The sequence below is a fragment of the Ambystoma mexicanum genome, chromosome 14, assembly GCF_040938575.1.
Source record: "Ambystoma mexicanum isolate Mex_15411 chromosome 14, UKY_AmexF1_1, whole genome shotgun sequence".
Classification (NCBI taxonomy): domain Eukaryota; kingdom Metazoa; phylum Chordata; class Amphibia; order Caudata; family Ambystomatidae; genus Ambystoma; species Ambystoma mexicanum.
Window position 1 is genome coordinate 563886554 of NC_090940.1, and position 18865 is coordinate 563905418.

At 45.6% G+C, this 18865-nt stretch overlaps 1 protein-coding gene across 2 annotated transcripts in view; it reads right to left on the reverse strand.

Moving 5' to 3' along the window:
- The window catches only part of SLC24A4 (solute carrier family 24 member 4), an 873854-nt gene that overhangs the window by 385715 nt on the left and 469274 nt on the right, over nt 1–18865 (reverse strand). For both annotated transcript variants that reach the window (XM_069637921.1, XM_069637920.1), the window contains exon 4: nt 2961–3035. In XM_069637921.1, the coding sequence (XP_069494022.1) occupies nt 2961–3035 (75 nt within the window). The remainder of the gene's footprint in view (nt 1–2960; nt 3036–18865) is intronic.

The window sequence follows — 18865 nt, forward strand, 5'->3', positions numbered from 1 at the left end:
AAACACCTTTGAATTGTGGTCACTTGTGTCTGTCTTACTGTTGATACCATGCATCCTTACAACTCTCAAAGGTATAATGTAAAAGGATCTCGTAATGTTGCCTTAAATCAATTGTGTTTCTCTATAAAAAACAATTATAATGGTTCATCTTTTTAATAATTCTAAGGGAAATAAATCTACCCCTAAAATTAAGAAATTGGCAATAAGAACTAACTTTGTTTTGGGGACAACAAGTCCCATATTCCCATGAGTACTGGGACTAGGAAGAGGACTGAGGAGGCATGCCATAGTAGTAGGCAGGAAATTAAGCCTAACAGCCCACACCTGAAGGAACCTGGGAGGCATAAAAGGCCACCTCAGGTGCAGACAATCGGAAGGAGCTGGAACAGAGACTGGAGTGCATGCTGTTGTGTCAGAAGTAGAAAGAACAAGGCAGAGAGCTGGCAAAACAGGCAAAAGTGGGAGAACCGGAGGGACGCTGGAACGTAGATGCAGCAGATTTCCACTGCTTGTTCTGAGAGTTGCCTGTTCCCCAAACTCTGAAGTGCAGAGGCTGTGCAGCGCAAGACGTGCAGGAAGGCTGTCTTTCCCCTTGTGAGCTTGATAGTCGTGATTGCTGTGCAGGGAATGTGCCAGAGACCGAGACAAGGAGCTGTTGTCAAGACATGGGTCTCAGGAGTGAGAGGGCTCCTTAAACGAGTGGCTGGACCGGAGACACCTTCAGCGAGGAAGGATGTGGATCCCTGTGAACCCAGAATCAGTAGAGGTTGTGGCAGAAGTCGTGGAAGTTGTGTAAACCGCAGAACAAGGTTTACAGAAGTCGGTGAGTGAAACCTGACATTCTGATTCCTTGTGCGAGCACTGCCCGCAACAGTATCCAGTTTCCTATTCAGTCGCGTATAATCAGAAGTAAGCTGAAGTTGTTCGTTGAAGCCTTAAAAAGAGAACATGGAGAACGAGCACTCACATGTATCGGGAAAGTTCCATTTACTCACGTGAAAAGCAAACGCTGCGAAAGACCATTGTTAAACCCTTAAAAGACTGTAAACCTTATGAAGAAGTGGTCACGTGTCTCTTAATAAGAAGAGTAAATATTGTGAAGACCATTTCTGAACATTTAACATTGCTAAAACCATGGTTAAACATTTAACCATTCAAAACTACATGAAGAAGTGGTTGTGTGTGCCCAATTGTGCTTTTCAAAGGAAGACTGAACTCTATCCTTTATTTCACAAGGTCATTCATTTATTATACAAGAAGTTAAACAGTTAAACATTGAAGCTACAATTGAAGAGAAGAGCAAGCATTTCCCAAGCGAAGTGTCTCCCCATACTAAGTTGAAAGCAGCCTTTCTCAGAGCCAAAAAGCAGTCTTACTGTGAACCCAATAACAGTTCAACCTTGCCTAAGATGCAAGTGTGCAAGTATTACCTGAAGCCAAGAGAGTGGCACCAAGGCTTCTGGGTAATTGTCTGGGCTAACAGTTGGCAGAGAGGTGAAGGCAACGTTGGGGAAGGGGAAGGGGAATTTGCTGCTTGTAAAGATTATTTGAAGTTGACACAACCTAACCTGCCTAAGGCTGTAATAGGAAGAGAGAAGTGGTTCCTAAAGGAAAACCTAGGTTGTTATTGTTGCAGACAGACAATAAAGGCAAAGAGGCAGCCCCTTTTTGAAGAGAGATATTCAGAGGAATAGTGCCTTGCCTACTTTAAGGTGTTCAATTACTTTAAAGGGAATCTTGTCAAAACCTGGCTTAAATCACAAATTACTGAAGCTGTAGTCGTAGGTCAAAGTACCTGAAGGTGTGGTGGTATATCTAGTTGTCAGTAGATGCAACATTTCAGTAGATTACATGAAGTGAAGTACTAGGACGCAATGTAGACTACTGTTATCATGGTAACCTTGAGTACAAGTGAAGTTGTAGAAGTAGAAGCAGCAGCACTGTGAAGCATTCTTGTGAATTATAATTTGGTGACTAATACCCCTCTAACTGTTAACCAAGAACTGTGCTTCACTACCCATTCAATGAGTTGCATTTCTTTTGAACTGTGGCAAAGCATTGTGGCTGGGAATCCCATTGGTGCTGTTTTGAGGAAGTGGAAAGTCCATATTTCAACAAGGAAAAAAAAAAGATGTGCTATAGTTGGAACCTTTTATAACAAAACTTTACCTTGACTTTGAAACACCAAGAACTGACATGAGACTGTCTCATCTAAAAGGAGTTCCGTGTTTCCTTATTTTGCTGAACCATGGAGTAGAGCAGGGAGCTCAACCAGTTTATTGAGAGATAAACTGCATTCATCAAGAAAATGTAAATGCTGTTAATGCTATTTTTAATTGCCATACATTTTCTTTTGTATTGTATGCTTAGTGTGAGGGCGAAACATCCTGTGCTAGTGTGTTTCCCTTTAGTTTTGGTTAGGCAGGGACATCCTCAGCGGAGTAGGGATAGTGAGGCATTTAATATTGTTTTGCTTTACTAAAATGCCATATTTTGAACAATCATCAAACAGTTGTCCGTCTCGCTTTCCTGACCCCTCACAACACATTAGGAAAAGGAGCTAGAAAATGCTCAGTGAGGTACACCACCCTAATGCCTATCATTATCATGGATTAATCACAGTTGAACAAGATATAGCACATACAAGCTCTTCCCCCATTGGACATTAGACTGATTGCAACCTTCTGCAAACTATTTCTGATGAATAACATGTCGCAAACCTTCATGGATGCTATCCCAACATCCCAGCATTTCTGGTAGGGCTCCTGCAACACCAAAGCATGACGACGTTGTGCCTGACATGCTTCTAAATCTGCCCAAACCATAGCAGCCTTTCAGAGCCAATGGGATCTCTTCTAATTCCTCAGCAAGTCAAGGGTCTGTGTGTTTATATTGTTTGACCTCCTCATGAAGAGGATTACAAAAAATAGAGTAACAATATTACAAGGGTGGTAGCTTACCTCACAAATCTTCTCCAACGATGGAACAAAGAAGTCATCACACACTATCGCCAAGGCATAAAACATGTACAGAGCCTGGTGAAGGAAAGAGAAAGAACTCAATAGGAAATAAATTCAGGGGCAGTCATGAACTAGCCAAACTTACATTTTAAAAGGAAGCCAGGCGTTTAAAAGGGAAGAAAAATGACAGTATGTTATTTTCACTGAAATTGTCTCCCCCTCACCCCCACCCCGTCAATGTATTTCATGCTCTCCGCCTTCTTATTTTTCACGTTATGCAGGAGCAGTTAACCTAGAAGCATTCTCTGCATTAGTGCACGGCGGCTGCCATATTGGAAGGGAGACTTCCTGTATAACTAGGGAGAGGCATCACACCTAAGCTTCAGGTCTCCTGGCAGCTTCAAAGGAAATGTGAAAGTGTCCAGCTAGCAAGTCAAAAAACTGATCCCAAGTGCTGCCTCTCTTACCAACATGGCATAAAAATGTTGTATCATTTCGTACGCCTCCTCGAAGCCGCAAATATAAAACAAGAATTAGCAAAGTCAATATGTTTTAGCTCTCATATGTAAACTGCAGCCACAAATACCCAAATAATACCATCTTATGGTAAGGTATAATCACATGCGTGCAGGTCCTGACATCATATGCCATGTGTACCCTCAAATGCCCCATTAATGTGCAATGTAAAAATTCCAAATACATGCCTAAATACTTGACTATTTATGCATATAAATCGTGTGTCACACAAGTGCTCTTTTCCCTGGAGGTTTACTGTTGCATATTTGTCTGAGCAACCTTGGTTATAACATAAGATGTAGCTCAATTTGTTAAACTGGCTTTTTAATCTCCTTTTTTCATAAATCTCTTTTTTTTTCAAATATCAGGGTATTTTTAATATAGCATTTCCTGATGGTTCCCTCTCCTTCTAAGCACTGAAATAAAAGCTGTTAATGTACTTGGTTTATTTACCTCAGATGGATAAAGGGCTGAGTCAGTCTTGCCAGGATTCAAAGTTGCAATTTGCAGGTGTATTTCAGAAAAACATGCACGTAATACACCTAAGCCTCAGTATAAATCAATGGGCCTCATTACAAGTTTGGTTGTATTTTAGTGGTAAAACAACCAAAATATCATTAAAGAGAATTACTGTTACCGTCACTTAGTCTCGCAGATTCATCATGAAGTAACACACAAGCAACAGATTGACTTTTCTACAAAAAAAATGTATTTTGTTATATGTCAGGATGGGGTAAGACCTAACTTTCCCTATTCTAAGGTGGGATTTCGCTACCTCAGGAAACTAAGGATTGTCTGTGTCAGTAAGTTCAAATAAAAAGTCTGTCTGTGTCCAAAACCTATACTTGCCCTATACTTGCCCTCACAACAAAAGATATACAACGTGTAGGGATGTCAGCATCAAAGGTAACAGTGTTTAACATAAAGTTCTGAACTTCGTCCAGCTTATGGCTTACTGTTCAGCTTCCCCTTCCTCAAGTTCAAACTGTCTCGGGTTCCCTTCCCCAAGAAAGCAGCTCTGTCAGCTTTAGAATCACAGTCACTTCAAATCTCTCAACTTTCAATAATGCTCTCAGTTCAACTTTGTGTGCTTTAAGGGTTTCCAACAGTTCACCAAGTGTTCTCCTTTTTTTAATCACTTCAGCACTTTCAAGACAAAAACAGCATCTGTATCTTGACTTTCATGGGTTCTGCCCAAATAGGAGTTACTCGGTCTAGGCGCAGTTGTCGGACCACACCGTTGTTAAGACGGATTTCTGAACTATGACCTGGTGGGCAGATGTTCAGAAGGACAGCCTAGTTTCTTGGAACAGGGTAACCTCTGGACAAGCCAGACCAATCAAGGTGGCTATGGTCTGCGGTCAAGATTAAGTCTCAGGAAGGGTGAGGGTGACTGAAGGACCTCAATGAGTACACAGACCAAAGGACACTTACAAATCACTCCCAGACAGGTGTATATATATCAAAAATATAAACACATTTATTACAAGGCCTTTGTAACTTCAACACACAATAAAAGAATCACAGCAATACTACTAAACCAACACAGCACGATCAATACAAGATATATACAAGCCCATTGGGGTCTAAAGGGTTAATGGCATGAAATATATTCACAACCTAGAAGGGAAGGAAAATAGGCAGTGCAGATAGTCGTTAGTCCCCTTCAACATCAAACACACACCTAAGAGTCAGTCCAAACCCTAAGAAGAGAGGAGCCTTATGCTCAATAGTACATGCAGTGCAGGCACATGCGGTTGTTCCAATGGGTAAAACGGGGTCTCTTCAGGGGTCTCTAGCAGCTCAGGAAGGTGGGTGAGGCAATGAAGAATAGATTCCCACTATTCGAGGAGGGCCTCCACTTGAAGGCAGAGGTCATTCCAAGGATCGGGAATAGTTTGCTAGTTTGCACTAGCAGTGGAAACGAGAGAGACCACCAGGGGCCATCTTTACGTAATAATGGCTGGAGGCACTAGGGGCCACCAGTTAGGGTTAGGTTTACTCACCGATCCCAGGTGCACTCTGGACTAAACTTCACCAGTCGAGTCCACTCCGGTTGCGGGTTCTACTGTGGCAATATGACGGCTGTGCGGCTTTCAGTTCCGAAGATACAATGAGGATTCCCAAACGGGACAGTGGTGATTTCTCCGCCCCTGATGGATGGATCAGGCCAGTTTCACTGCAGCAGGCTTCAGGGGCAAGAGGGTCACAAATGCAGTGCACCTGCAAAGATCATCGCCGCGGCTGGGCAACATGGTAACCGCGTTTACTCCGGTCCTGGCGCTCTCGTCTCACTTCAGACCTGGGAATGCCAAGTGTTCGAAATTCGGTGTGAGGGTGCCGGGGACACAGAGCTAGCAGTATGCCAAGGTCGAGGGCCTCCTCGAAACGATGGCGGAGACAGAGCAAAGGTCCTGCGTAGACTGGTCAGCCCACTGGTTGGACCAGGGACACTTCCGAGAAGGCTTACTTGCAGGTTTTGTTGAAGGTGCTGAGAATAGTTGGTCCCACTATTCTAATGGGTTGAAGCGTCTTTGCAGACCTTCTAGGACGACCAGATGCAGAGGGGTCACACGGGAAAACAGCGGGCTCAGGGTGCCAGTGGTTCACCAGCAGTTTCTTGACTCGGCTTCTTAGTTTCGGGATACTTGGATCCTATTCTTCTTTCAGTGAGAACTCCAGAGATCGACATGTTATGGGTGTTTTCAGACTCCTCTTATCTAAAGTTCCCTTCACGCCAAAACGGAGAGGACCCAATGGGAGATCTGCTCACAAACACACACTCCATACGTGGACCAATCATGGACCACGGTGGTCCCAGGCATTCACAGCACTCCAGACTCTCTGGCACCCAGGATGTGTATTGGTGACAGACACCCCAGCCCACATCCTGGAGGCACACACACAGGCATGCAGAAGCCCGCGAAAACTTGGCATTTCGAGGGAAACTGCATGACCAAATAAGGACTGACCAGGTTGGCTCAACCTGCGGAAGGCAAAGGGGCAAGATGTACAAAGGACAGGACAAAGAACCTCGTGGCATGGCCATTTTGGAGCCAGGCCACCTATTTGTGCTAAACGCAGTTAACGCAGTTTAAATGGCAAGAAAGGTTACAATTATATGAAATGATAAGCTCCCACCAGCCCTGTCCATGACAAATCTGCCAAAAAAGTCCTACAAGAGTATCTAGAGTCTTTGTAATTGACTATGAGACCCAAGTGCACTGTACTGTAAGGTACAGTGGGCACTTGTTACATGTTGCAGAAAAGGTGCAACATTGAAAAAGGACTAAGGGAAACAAAGTCTCCCAGCACTGACTGTCTTAAGGGCATGTCAGTTTCCCCATAAAAAGTGTGTGAAAGCCCAGAGGAGTGCAGCAGAAGGCTGTGCTCCCCTGGCAAAGTCAGACTAAGGTGTTTAAACAGCAGCAAAACGTTTGGGGGTGTACAACTGGAGGGAAAATTACATATAAAATAAAATCTTTCCTAACACTCGCCCCTCCCAGACTAAGGACAGGGGGACTTAATCCACCCCTGGACGAGTCTCATGTTCAGGTCGGTTAAACATTCTGGACAACCCATCAGCATTGCTATGTTGGACACCTGGCCTATGCTCCATAGTGAAGTCAAAGCCTTGCAGATTTATGGACCACCTGAGCAACTTTGGATTCTCTCCCTTCATGTTCATTAACCACTTTAAGGGATTATGGTCAGTTTGAACAGTGAAGTGGGTCCCATAGAGGTAGGGCCTCAGCTTCCTTAGGGCCCACACAACACAGAAACATTCTTTCTCTTCTGTGGACAATCTGAGCTCTCTGTCCTTAAACTGGCGACTAATGAAGTCAATAGGGTGTTCCTTACCCTTCTCATCTACTTGTGACAGTGCAGCTCCTACCCCAGTGTCAGAGGCATCTGTCTGCACAATAAAAGGTGTTTGGTAATAAGGGGCCCTGAGAAGAGGGGGCTGGCACAAGGAGTCTTTTAAGCCATTGATGGCCTTCTCACACTCTTCAGACCAAGTTAACTTCTTGGGTTTCTTTGGAGTGGTGAGAGCAGTCAGAGGGGCAGCTATGGTGCCATAATCTGCCATGAAATTTCGGTTATACCCAGTGAGTCCTAAAAGGCTCTCACTTGGGTCTGAGTAGTGGGGGTAGGCCAGTCTTGTACGGCTTGTACTTTACTGGGTAGAGGCAGTATCCTCTCTCCACCTATTTCATGTCCAAGGTAGACCACTGATCCTTGCCCAATCTGGTACTTACTGGCCTTTATGGTCAAGTGGGCCTTCTGAAAAGTCTGAGGGCCTCATTACACGGAAGGTGGTAATGGTTAACAGTCACCGGTAAGGGTACCGGTGACTGTTAACCCTTACCTCCTTACTTCTATTACTGGTGTAGACCAGCCGTTAAAGTTGGGACCCACAAAGGGACCTTGGTGCTAATTACGGTACCGCAATTTGCGGTACCGTAATTAGCTCCTTCCCCATTCCCATTATGCCCTATGGGGCAAAAATGGGAATGGGGAAGGGCCATGGAGAAAGAGGGAATTACCGCCCCGCCAACCTTGGAATGGGGTGGTAATTCCCCTTTCCTCCATGGTGGTACCGGTATGGTACCGGCGGCAACCATGGTGCCAATAGCACCATGGTTTACCGCCTACCGTGTAATGAGGCCCTGAAACACAATCCTAAGGTGTTACACATGTCTTCCCAGGTGGAACTGAAAACAGCTATATCATCCAGATTTGCAAGACAGAATTCATCCAACCCATTCAACACATGATTCACAAGCCTCTGGAAAGTGGCAAGTGCATTCTTCAACGCATAAGGCATTACCCTGTAGTGGTAAAGACTCTCGGGTGTTGAGAAGGCTGTCTTCTCCTTGGCATGTTCTGCAAGAGCTATTTGCCAATAGCCTGCAGTGAGGTCAAATGTGCTGAGGTAATTGGAGGCACCCTAAGTATCCACAAGCTCATCTGTTCTAGCAAGGGGTGTGCATCTGTCTTGGTGACAGCATTCAGATCCCTGTAATCCACACAGAACCGCAATTTAGAAATACCTGCTTTTGGAACCAATACCACTGGGCTGGACGAAGGACTACTAGAGGGTTCAATCACCCCAAGATCCAACATTTTGTTGACCTCTGAATTAATGTTAGACCGTACTTTGTCTGACATTCTGTATTCCCTACTTTTGGAAGGTACACTGTCTCCTGTGTCAATATCATGGTTACACCAAAGTGTCAAACCAGGGGACTGTGAGAACAAGGGGGAAAACTGCCTAAGCAAACATTACACCTCTGCTTGCTGATCAGAAGTCAGGTGAGAGGCCACTTGGACACCCTCAATGGAGCTGCCTGAAGGACTGCCCCGGAACAGGTCAGGGAGAGGATCTGACTCCTGTTCCTCAACATCTGAAGCCAGTAGCAGTGCAGCAATTTCAACTCTTTGGATGAAAGCCTTCAGTCTATTCACATGGAACACTTTTGGAGCCTGTCCAGCCCTTCCAAGGTCCACTAAATAGTTGACCTCACCCAGCGATTCCACCACTGTGTAAGTGCCTGACCATTTGTCCTGCAAAGCTCTACATCTTATAGGATTCATGATCAGGACTTTCTGACCAGGTGTGAAAGTGATGAGGAAAGCCTTCTGGTCATACCAATGCTTCACCAGTGCTTTCCCTGCCTTCAGCTTCTCACTAGCCAGATCCATCAGGAGTACCATCCTTTTTCTGAGCCCTATCACATAGTCCACTACGTTGGTAGTAATAGGGGGAGTGGGCATCTACCATCCCTCCTTGAGTATGGCCAAGAGTCCCCTTACATGGTGACCAAACAGAGGTTCAGAGGGCTGAAGCCAACACCCTCTTGTGGTACTTCTCTGTAGGCAAACAGTAAGCATGGTAACAGAAGATCCCATTTTCTTCTTTAGGATTCTTCCAGAGCCCCAATCATACTTTTCAAGGTCCTGTTAAACCTTTCCACAAGACCATTAGTTTGTGGATAGTATGCAGATGAAAACCTATAGGTCACACCACATTCCTTCCACATGGCCTGCATATACATTGACATAAAGTTGCTGCCCCTATCAGACACAACTTCTTTAGGGAAGCCAACCCTAAGCTTTTGCAACTGACTTGGCAGTCACAGTTTTTAATGGGATGGCCTCAGGATATCTGGTGGCATGGTCGACCAGCACCAGGATAAACCTATTGCCTGAGGGTGTTCGGGGGTCAAGGGGACCAACAATGTCGCTCCCTACCCTCTCAAATGGTACACCCACAACAGGGAGTGTACCAATGGAGCTTGGATTGTTGAGCCACTCTTACCAGATAACTTGCAGGTGGCACAACTCCTGCAGTGACTTTCTACTTGCACCCCCATCTTGGGCCAGTAGAAGTGCTTGGATAATCTTTGCTTGGTTCTCTTGCTTCCAAGGTGACCAGCAAGGGGCACTTCATGTGCCGGCTGCAGGAGGAAGGGTCTTACAGAAAGGGGAACCACCAACCTCCTATGGTCTCCTTCTGAAGACTATGTAGGCTCACTGTACAGGAGGAGCCCACCTTCCCAATAAATCCTATGTGTCCCAGGAAGTTCACCCTCAAGCTGGGCACAGACCTGTCTCCTTAGGCCTTCCTGAGATGGGCACTCACGTTGGCCTTTACTGAACTCTTCTCTGTCATGACCACCTTCTACTAACAAGTCTTTTAGTTCAGGATGGCCATTTGGATCAAATACTTGAGGCAACACCTCTAACTCATCAGGTTCTGGTGTTTGACAAACTACCTCCACCTTAGTGGTAGGTGAGTTAGGGGGAATATTTTCTTTCCTTCTTTTGTTTTGTCTGACTCCTTTAGCCTTGGGTTTGCCCTTTGGCTTGGGCACTGCAGTGGTCTTGGCCAGTGCTGCCCTTATTTGAGACATTGTGCAGGGTCTTTCAGCTGTATCTCCCACAAGCCCTAAAGCTCTGCGATCATTTCCCAGCAACACCTTTCCTGGGACATCGCTCTGAATGCTCACTGGAATCCTGACTACTGTACCATTTATAGCAAGATTTACAGGTATTGCTGGGAACTGGTGAGGTGGGCCATGAGCCAACTTAGAGGGCATCAGAGGAACTCTGGCAACTTCCTCTGGGTCTGCAAAGGTGGAGTCCACTACAGTCTGACTACACCCACATCCCTAAGAGCTGGAGTATCTACTCCATTGATCAGCACACTGTCTTTAAAGTAGTGCTTGGTATTGTCTGGACTCCTAGCATAAGCCTCTGAGTCTTCAGGCTCCCAGGAACCCAGGGAAACTAAAACTATCTAAGAATCTAACCCACTGGGTAAGGAATCTAGGGAGAAGGATGCTCCTGTATTCTCTTCTTCCTCATAGGAGGAGAAGGCCAGATTAGCAGAGTGGACCCCCAAGGTTTTGACCTTACATCGGGATCCCCCTTCACATGGTCACTTGCTCCACAGGCCACACAAGATCCACTGGGTCTGGTGACATAGGGAGGCTTATTGTAACCTGAGTTCTGTTTTGGAGGATAACCTCCACTACCCTGTGAGTTCTCTTGCGAGTTACCCTTATTTTTCTTTTTTGTGGCCCTTCTGGGAGGAAGTTTGATCAGATCCCCCACCCTCCTTATATTTGGGCTTTTTCCCCCTCCTCCTGCTTATCGGGATGAGTCTTGTCCTTATGGGACACTATGTGACACCCACAAATCTGCTGCTATGGCTAGCTTCTTAGGATCTATCTCCATTGAATCTGCCAAATGCTGCTTAAGCTCAGGGGAACAAGATGGAAAAATATGTTCAAGCATGACAAGACATATACCCTCAAAGGTGGAGACCTTATAACCTTCAACCCAGCAAGTCAAGTTTTTTAGTGACTCAGTTACTTAAGACACCTAAGTACCTCAGTCTTTCTTTTTGTACTCGCCAAATCTCTTCAATATTGGGCATGAGGCTTTCCAAACTTTAATATGAGAGTTTCCTTCAACATTGCAAAATATGTTTCCTCAGTTTTTGACATTTCCATAATGGCACTGTAGCCAGAATGGTGCAGTCTGCTAAGTAACCATGCAATCTTATCAGCATTGTCAACCTGTTGAACTTCACATGCATACTCAAAAGTATTCAGCCAGTCCATAATGTCATTCTTTTCATCATACACACTGAGCAGATCTTTGGGAAATCTTCGATGAGAGGAGGACCCAAACCCATGTCCAGGACCCTTAGATCCATTGAAGCTTGGCCAGTTCCAAATGGTGATCCCTGTCCTTCTGTTTTTCTGCCTGCGCTATCTTCTTCTTGGCCATGTTAAATTCAAGCGCCTTCTGCCTAAACAGCAGTTCTTGCTTCTTGAATTCAAGCATGGCCTCAGCATCAGCACTGGCAGAGGAAACATTGGACATCACATCATGTAAAACCTCATGATTCCCATTGATAAGTGCAGCGACAGACTTGTCAGTTCTTCCAGTGAAAGCAGCCCCACCACCTTCTGCACATTCCTCAGGAGCTATGGCACCGAGTTGTGACTCTTGCCATTCCATGATTCTTTGATCATTTTCATTTTTGTGCCTTGAGCAGGTAAACCCCTCTCAGCACACATCTTTCTTAATGTTTCAGAATTAGAAGCGTTTAAGGTAAACAAGGTTCTTTTTACATTTATGCTACAACAATTAACTGTATGTCCTGTGTAGGAATAACTCGAAATGCCTTTACTAGTGTGCAAAATTGCCAGGGGAGCACAGCCTTCTGCTGCACTCCTCTGGGCTTTCACACACTTTTTATGGGGAAACTGACATGCCCTTAAAACAGTCAATGCTGGGAGACTTTGTTTCCCTTAGTCCTTTTCCAATGGTGCAACTTTTCTGAAACATGTAACAAGTGCCCAATGTACCTTACAATACAGTGCACTTGGGTCTCATAGTCAATTACAAAGACCCTAGATACTCTAGTAGGATTTTTTAGCAGATGTGTCATGGACAGAGCTGGTGGCAGTTTATCGTTTCATATAACTTTAACCCTTTCATGCCATTTTGCCATTGAAACTCTGTTAACCGCGTTTGGCACGAACAGTTGGAATGGCTCCAAAATGGCCATGCCACAAGGTTCTTTGTCCTGTCCTTTGACCATCTTGCCCCTTTGCCTTCCCCAGGTCGAGCCTTCGCCAGGTCAGTCCTTATTTGGTCAGGCAGTTCCCCACGAAACGTCAAGCTTTCGCAGGCTTCTGCATGCCTTGTGTGTGTGCCGCCAGGATGTGGGCTGGGGTGTCTGTCCCCAATACACATCCTGGGTGCCAGAGAGTCTGGAGTACTGTGAATGCCTGGGACCACCGTGGTCCATGATTGGTCCACGTATGGAGTGTGTGTCTGTGAGCAGATCTCCCATTGGCACCTCCCCGTTTTGGCGCGAAGGAAACTTGGGATAAGAGGAGGCTGAAAACACCCATACCATGTCTATTTCGGGAGTTCACACTGAACGAAGGATCGGAACCAAGTATACTGAAACTAAGAAGCTGAGTCGAGGAACCGCTGGTGAACCGCTGGAAGCTTTGGCACCCTGAGCCGCTGTCCCCCCGTGGGACCCCTCTGCATCTGGTCATCCTAGAAGGTCTGCAAAGACACTTCGACCCATTAGAATAGTGGGACCAACTATTCTTGGCACCTTCAACAAAACCTGCAAGTATGCCTTCTCAGAAGTGTCCCTGGGCCAACCAGTGGGCTGACCAGCTTACACAGGACCTTTGCTCTGTCTCCGCCGTCGTTTCAAGGAGGCCCTCGAAACTTGGTATAGTGCTAGCTCTTTGTCCCCGGCACCCTCACACCGAATTTTTAACACTTGGCATTCCCAGGTCTGAAGTGAGACGAGTGCGCTAGGACCGGAGTAAACGTGGTTACCGTTTTGCCCAGCCACTGCGACGATCTTTGCAGGGGCGCTGCATTTGTGACCCTCTTGCCCCTGAAGCCTGCTGCAGTGAAACTGGCCTGATCTATCCATCAGGAGTGGAGAAATCGCCACTGTCCCGTTTGGGAATCCTCACTGTATCTTCGGAACTGAAATCTGCACAGCCGTCATATTGATGCAGTAGAACCCGCAACCGAAATGGACTCGACTGGTGAAGTTTGGTTCAGAGTGCGCCTGAGGTCGGTGAGTAAACCTAACCCTAACCGGTGTTTCCTAGCGCCTCCATCCATTATTATGCACAAGTGGCCCCTGGGGGTCCCTATCCTTTCCACTGCTAGTGTGAACTAGCAAACTATTCCCGAACCTTGGAATCACCTCTGCCTTCAAGTGGAGGCCCTCTTCGAATAGTGGGAATATATTCTTCATCCCCTCAACCACCTTCCTGAGCTGCTAGAGACCCCTGAAGAGACCCCGTTTTGCCCTTTGGAACAACCGCATGCGTCTGCACTGCATGTACTATTCAGCATAAGACTCCTCTCTTCTTAGGGTTTGGACTGCCTCTTAGTTAGGTGCGTGTTTGATGTTGAAGCTGACTAAAGACTATCTGCACTGCCTATTTTCCTTCCCCTCTAGGTTGTGAATATATTTTGTGCCATTAACCCTTTAGACCCAAATGGTCTTGTATATATCTTGTATTGATTGTGTGGTATTGGTTTGATAGCAGTGCTGTGATTCCTTTACTGTGTGTTCAGTTACAAAGGCCTTGTAATAAATGTGTTTTCATTTTTGATATATACACCTGTCTGGGAGTTATTTGTAAGTGTCCTTGCTCTGTGTGCTCATTGAGGTCTTTCAGTCACCCTCACCCCTGCTGAGACTTAGGGCCTCATTACACGGTAGGCGGAGGACCAAGGTGCTATGAGCCTATGAGCACCTTGGTCCATGCCGGTAAAATACCGGCACCGCCTTGGAGGAAAGGGGAATTACCGCCCTATTCCAAGGTTGGCGGGGCGGTAATTCCCCCTTCCCCCATTGCCCTTCCCCATTCCCATTTTTGCCCCATAGGGCTCTATGGGAATGGGAAGGCGCAAATTACGGTTCTGCAAATTGCGGTACCATAATTAGCACCCTGCTCCCTTTGTGGGTTGGTTTTTAACGCCTGCTAAACAGCAGGCGTTAAAGTACCAACCCGCAAAGGGACCTCGTAGTAAGGCGGTATGGGTTTACCGGTACCGGTGCCCTTACCGGTACCGGTAAACCCTTACCGCCATCCGTGTAAAGAGGCCCTTAGTCTTGACCGCAGACCATAGCTACCTTGATTGGTCTGGCTTGTCCAGAGGTTACCCTGTTCCAAATAATTAGGCTGGCTTTTTGAACATCTTCCCACCAGGTAAGAGTTCAGAAATCCGTCTTAACAATGGTGCACCAGTTAAAGGGCACACAACCAATAACCCATGGCACTTAGTTATGCTCTTGACTTCCTTGTGCACTTCCTTGCCAACACTGGTTTTCTCTTTGAATCTGTGTCCTTAGACCATGTTCAATACTGTTTGTCCTTGGCAGTCGCTTGACCATGCCACAATGTGACTTTCACACAACTTACTTGATGGTGTGTCTTCCTTTTCACCACCTTGCTTTCATATTGTCCACCAGTACTTATCACTTGCTTTTCACTTAGTTCATAAGTACTCCTTACTGGTTTTCACTTTGTTCATACTTTTCACATTGTCCATCAATGCTTATTACTTGTTTTCAATGTGTTCATAAATGCACATCACTTTCTTTTGACCCGTGGAGTATTTTCATATACTTTGCATATCCTTTCTCTAGTTTGGTATTCAATAACGCTCGTTATATTTTAAAAGTACTTTGCAGCTTGTTCGGTATTCAACATTCTTCCATTTGATCTTCTAACCCATTCATTGTCATTTTCTGTTCAATCAGCATTTCTATTTGCCCAATTTCTGCCCCTGGAGCGCCCCAGTATGAGTGTTCCATTCTTTCTCTCACTGGTGTCTGGATGCCCCTTCGGGCATCTTCATTCTCTTCTCTGGCTCTCTCTCTCCCCTTGCGCTTGTTGGGAGCTCCGGCGAGCAGCGCGCCCCTCCTTGGAACTTTGTTGCAGCGGTCTGCAGCACAGGAGTCTGTGTCTCACAGCTCTGGCTGTGGACACACGGCACAGGGGACTACTGGGGTGGTGACCCTCTCGTAGCCCGCTCGGGCCTTGGTGTTTCTCTCACCCTTTTCCAGCATTCCTGGCCCCTCTCCAGCTCTGCGTTGGATTGCTGCGTCCTTCCCAGGCGAGTTTCTCTCTTTCTCCTGACTGTCTCTCCTTTTATGTACCTGTAGCTTCTCAATTGGTTGCAGGTGCAAGTCCTTTGCCTGACATAGTTAGTTTTATAAGTGGGACATGCCTGGCCATTGCAAAGGTACTCCATGGTCAGAGGAAGAGTCTTTGTCTCAATACCAAAGTGGTGTAAATAACTGGAAGTGTGCATAACTCCTAGTTTCCTCTTCCTCGGCCAAGTCTTAAAGGATGCATGTGGCACAGTTGGTGTGTGTGAAAGGGGAAAAAACTTGACAAACACCTACGAAGGTAGGGGGAGGGGATGATTTATTCTGACCAGGGAAAGAGGGATACCATGCCTCACCCAAAGACATCCTCTCTCTCCACTCCCCAAGGTCCCTCCACCCAGGTGATCCTCCCTCGCATATCCACCCCCAGGGTCGTGATCCAAAAACAATGGCCTTTCAAGGGCCACCTGAGAGGAAGATCCAAGCAGAGTAGATGGGAGGATGCCCTCAGGTTCCTCACATAGGGCGATGTAAATCACCATTTTTAGGACTCCATGGGGATTTCGGCAGCATGCTGATGGATTTCCCTCCAATTTTTTGTCAGATTATGATTTTCTACCTCTCTGCCAAAGCTGTAGTACTCCTTTGTGGTAATGCAGCAGTAACGGAATTGCTGCTGCATTACCGCTGTTTTTACTCACACCGCCGTACTCGTAATGAGACCCAATATATTTTATACATTAGTGAAAGGAAGACACAACTTATCGTTTACTGAACTGCCAACTAAATTGTGCGTGTTCGTGTTTATATCTGAATGTGTGTGTGCTTCGGAGCAACCCCAGACAACGGGTTTGGAACCTCTGGCACTACAGATATTTTGCACTACGATTCCCATGATACCACACCATTGACTATGTTGTCTAGAGATGATGGTAACTGTAGTCCAAACATTGGCGAGGCTGCCACTTCACAAAATGATGAGCAAGGGGCAGTGATTATTGATTCAAAGGGAAGCCGAGGAAGGAGAAAAAGTGTGGACCTTGCAGGGCACTGTCTGCAGATGTACAGAGTGAGAAACGTAATGCTGGGGTGCTCACGGAAAGTCAAAAATCATCATTAAATTTGTATTACATTTTTGGGATCAGATATGTACAAAGAGCCATGCCAGGAACAGAAACCAGTTCCATTTTGGATTCCATAGGATTTCTTATTCATGATAAATAATTTCAATACCTCATCTGGTCTTCAATCAGAAAGTAAAGGATAACCTTTTAGTAGTGCAGTAAAAGAGAAAACATTCCCATGCCAATGTTCTAACATACCCACATCTAACAGATGTGAACAAAAGATGCTTTATAAGGCCGAACAATGCGTGCACATATTTTAAGCCAGTCCTGTGTGTTGGGAGAATATACTGCTTAGATAGTATGTTTCGAAGCGGCACAACTGGTCAAGATGTTTGTATTAGTTGCATTGCCTTTCAGAAATCATGTTTTGCCAGCAAGAAAAGGTGGTTATAAATCACTCTAGACTAGTGGGATGTTGCCTGGCATAGTTGTAAACCGATGCAATCCTAATCATTCCCTACTGATACAAAATAATGCGTCTATATTGCTGTTACAGATGCAGCAACTATGAGCCAATACCTATAAAGAAGTAACTGGAATGTTAGGGTACAGAACTGAAATATCTGCTGACACCTGATGCACCTTTGGCTCCAATATGATACATTGCATGTCAGTGAGCTAGCACCCACAGGTGTATTTATTTTTCCTCATTGCAAGTATAGCTAAAATGCAAATAACTGCATCTATGTACTGATTCCAAGATGTGGTGCTAGATGCATTTCCCACTTTCCATGCAGGGTAGGCGCTGACTACGAGCCGCAGTGCATAGCACTATCTGGTGGTCTTGCTGATACACTTGTAAGTGATTCATAACCTGAGCATTGGTAGTGTAGAGGAATGGGCAGAGACCTTGAAAAAAGGGATCATCCTTGTGAGCTGGATTTGAACTTGACCTCCCATGGTCTGTTTTTTTTAATTTACATTTACTTATTTCACTGGAGTGAGCAGCCTACAAATGGACTCTGTAAACGTGTTTTATAAATCAGATATTTGTGAGTGGTCACAGTCATTCTTCAGGCCAGGCCCCAAACATGTGTGATTGGACAGTAGAATATGTTGTCTCGGGGGTGGGTGGCCTTGTTCCATGTTGGATTTAGCGTATATGTGCATGCATGGGCTTAACAAGCAGAGTAACAATAGTGTAGAGTAACAAACAGGCACCTTGAAATAAGGGACAAGCTTTTAGAGCTATGATATATGATATGGTATAATATGGCATTTATAACGCGCCTATACACAAGTGTTTCAAGGCGCGACGAGGCAAGGGAGGGGGAACAGAGGGAAGACAGAGACAACGATCTTACTAGGCCAGGTGACATTGAGATCGTGCAAGTGCAGGGGAGGAGCGGAAGAAGCGAAGTGTGGGGGAAGGGGGCAGTGCAGTACAGAAGATAACCGTAAAAAGAAATAAAGATAAATAAATAAAGACAATAAAAAAGTAGTGCGGCCAGCTGGTGGCAAGTGTAGATTAAGGGCAGACATCAGGTTTCAAGTGCTTGTAGGGGGCTCTACGGATACAGAAACAGTCCCTGAGTGCAAGGTTTGCCAGGGGGGCAGTGCAGGTGTGCAATTGGCAGGGCAGGGACATGGGCATGAGATCAGAGGGTAGCTAGGTAAACCAGTGCAGTTTCAGTTTCAACCAGGAGATCAGCACGGCAGCAGAGGAGAGAAAGCAGAAGCAAAGAGGAAGGTCTTGAGGTGCTTCCGGAACCAGAGATGGTTCTCCTCAAGTTTCAGAGTGGCAGGGAGGCTGTTCCAGGGGGAGGCCCCAGCAGAAGAAAGAGATCTAACACCAACTCATTGCTTGGAGAAGCGACTGACCCTGAGGGAGTTGGAGGCGGATGAGCGAAGAGCTTGAGAAGGAAGACATTTAGGAAGAGAGAGTTGAATGTATTGAGGCTAATGTCAAACCTCTCCATTTCTGCTAATGTCAAACCTCTCCATTTGTGCTCCCCATGTTTTAAATGTAAACTCTTATGACCTACCATGACCTCAAATTAAAACACTCTTAATAAAATATGCCATATGATTTTTTTTTAAACAGATTTACTAAGTACAACATAAAACAAAAATAT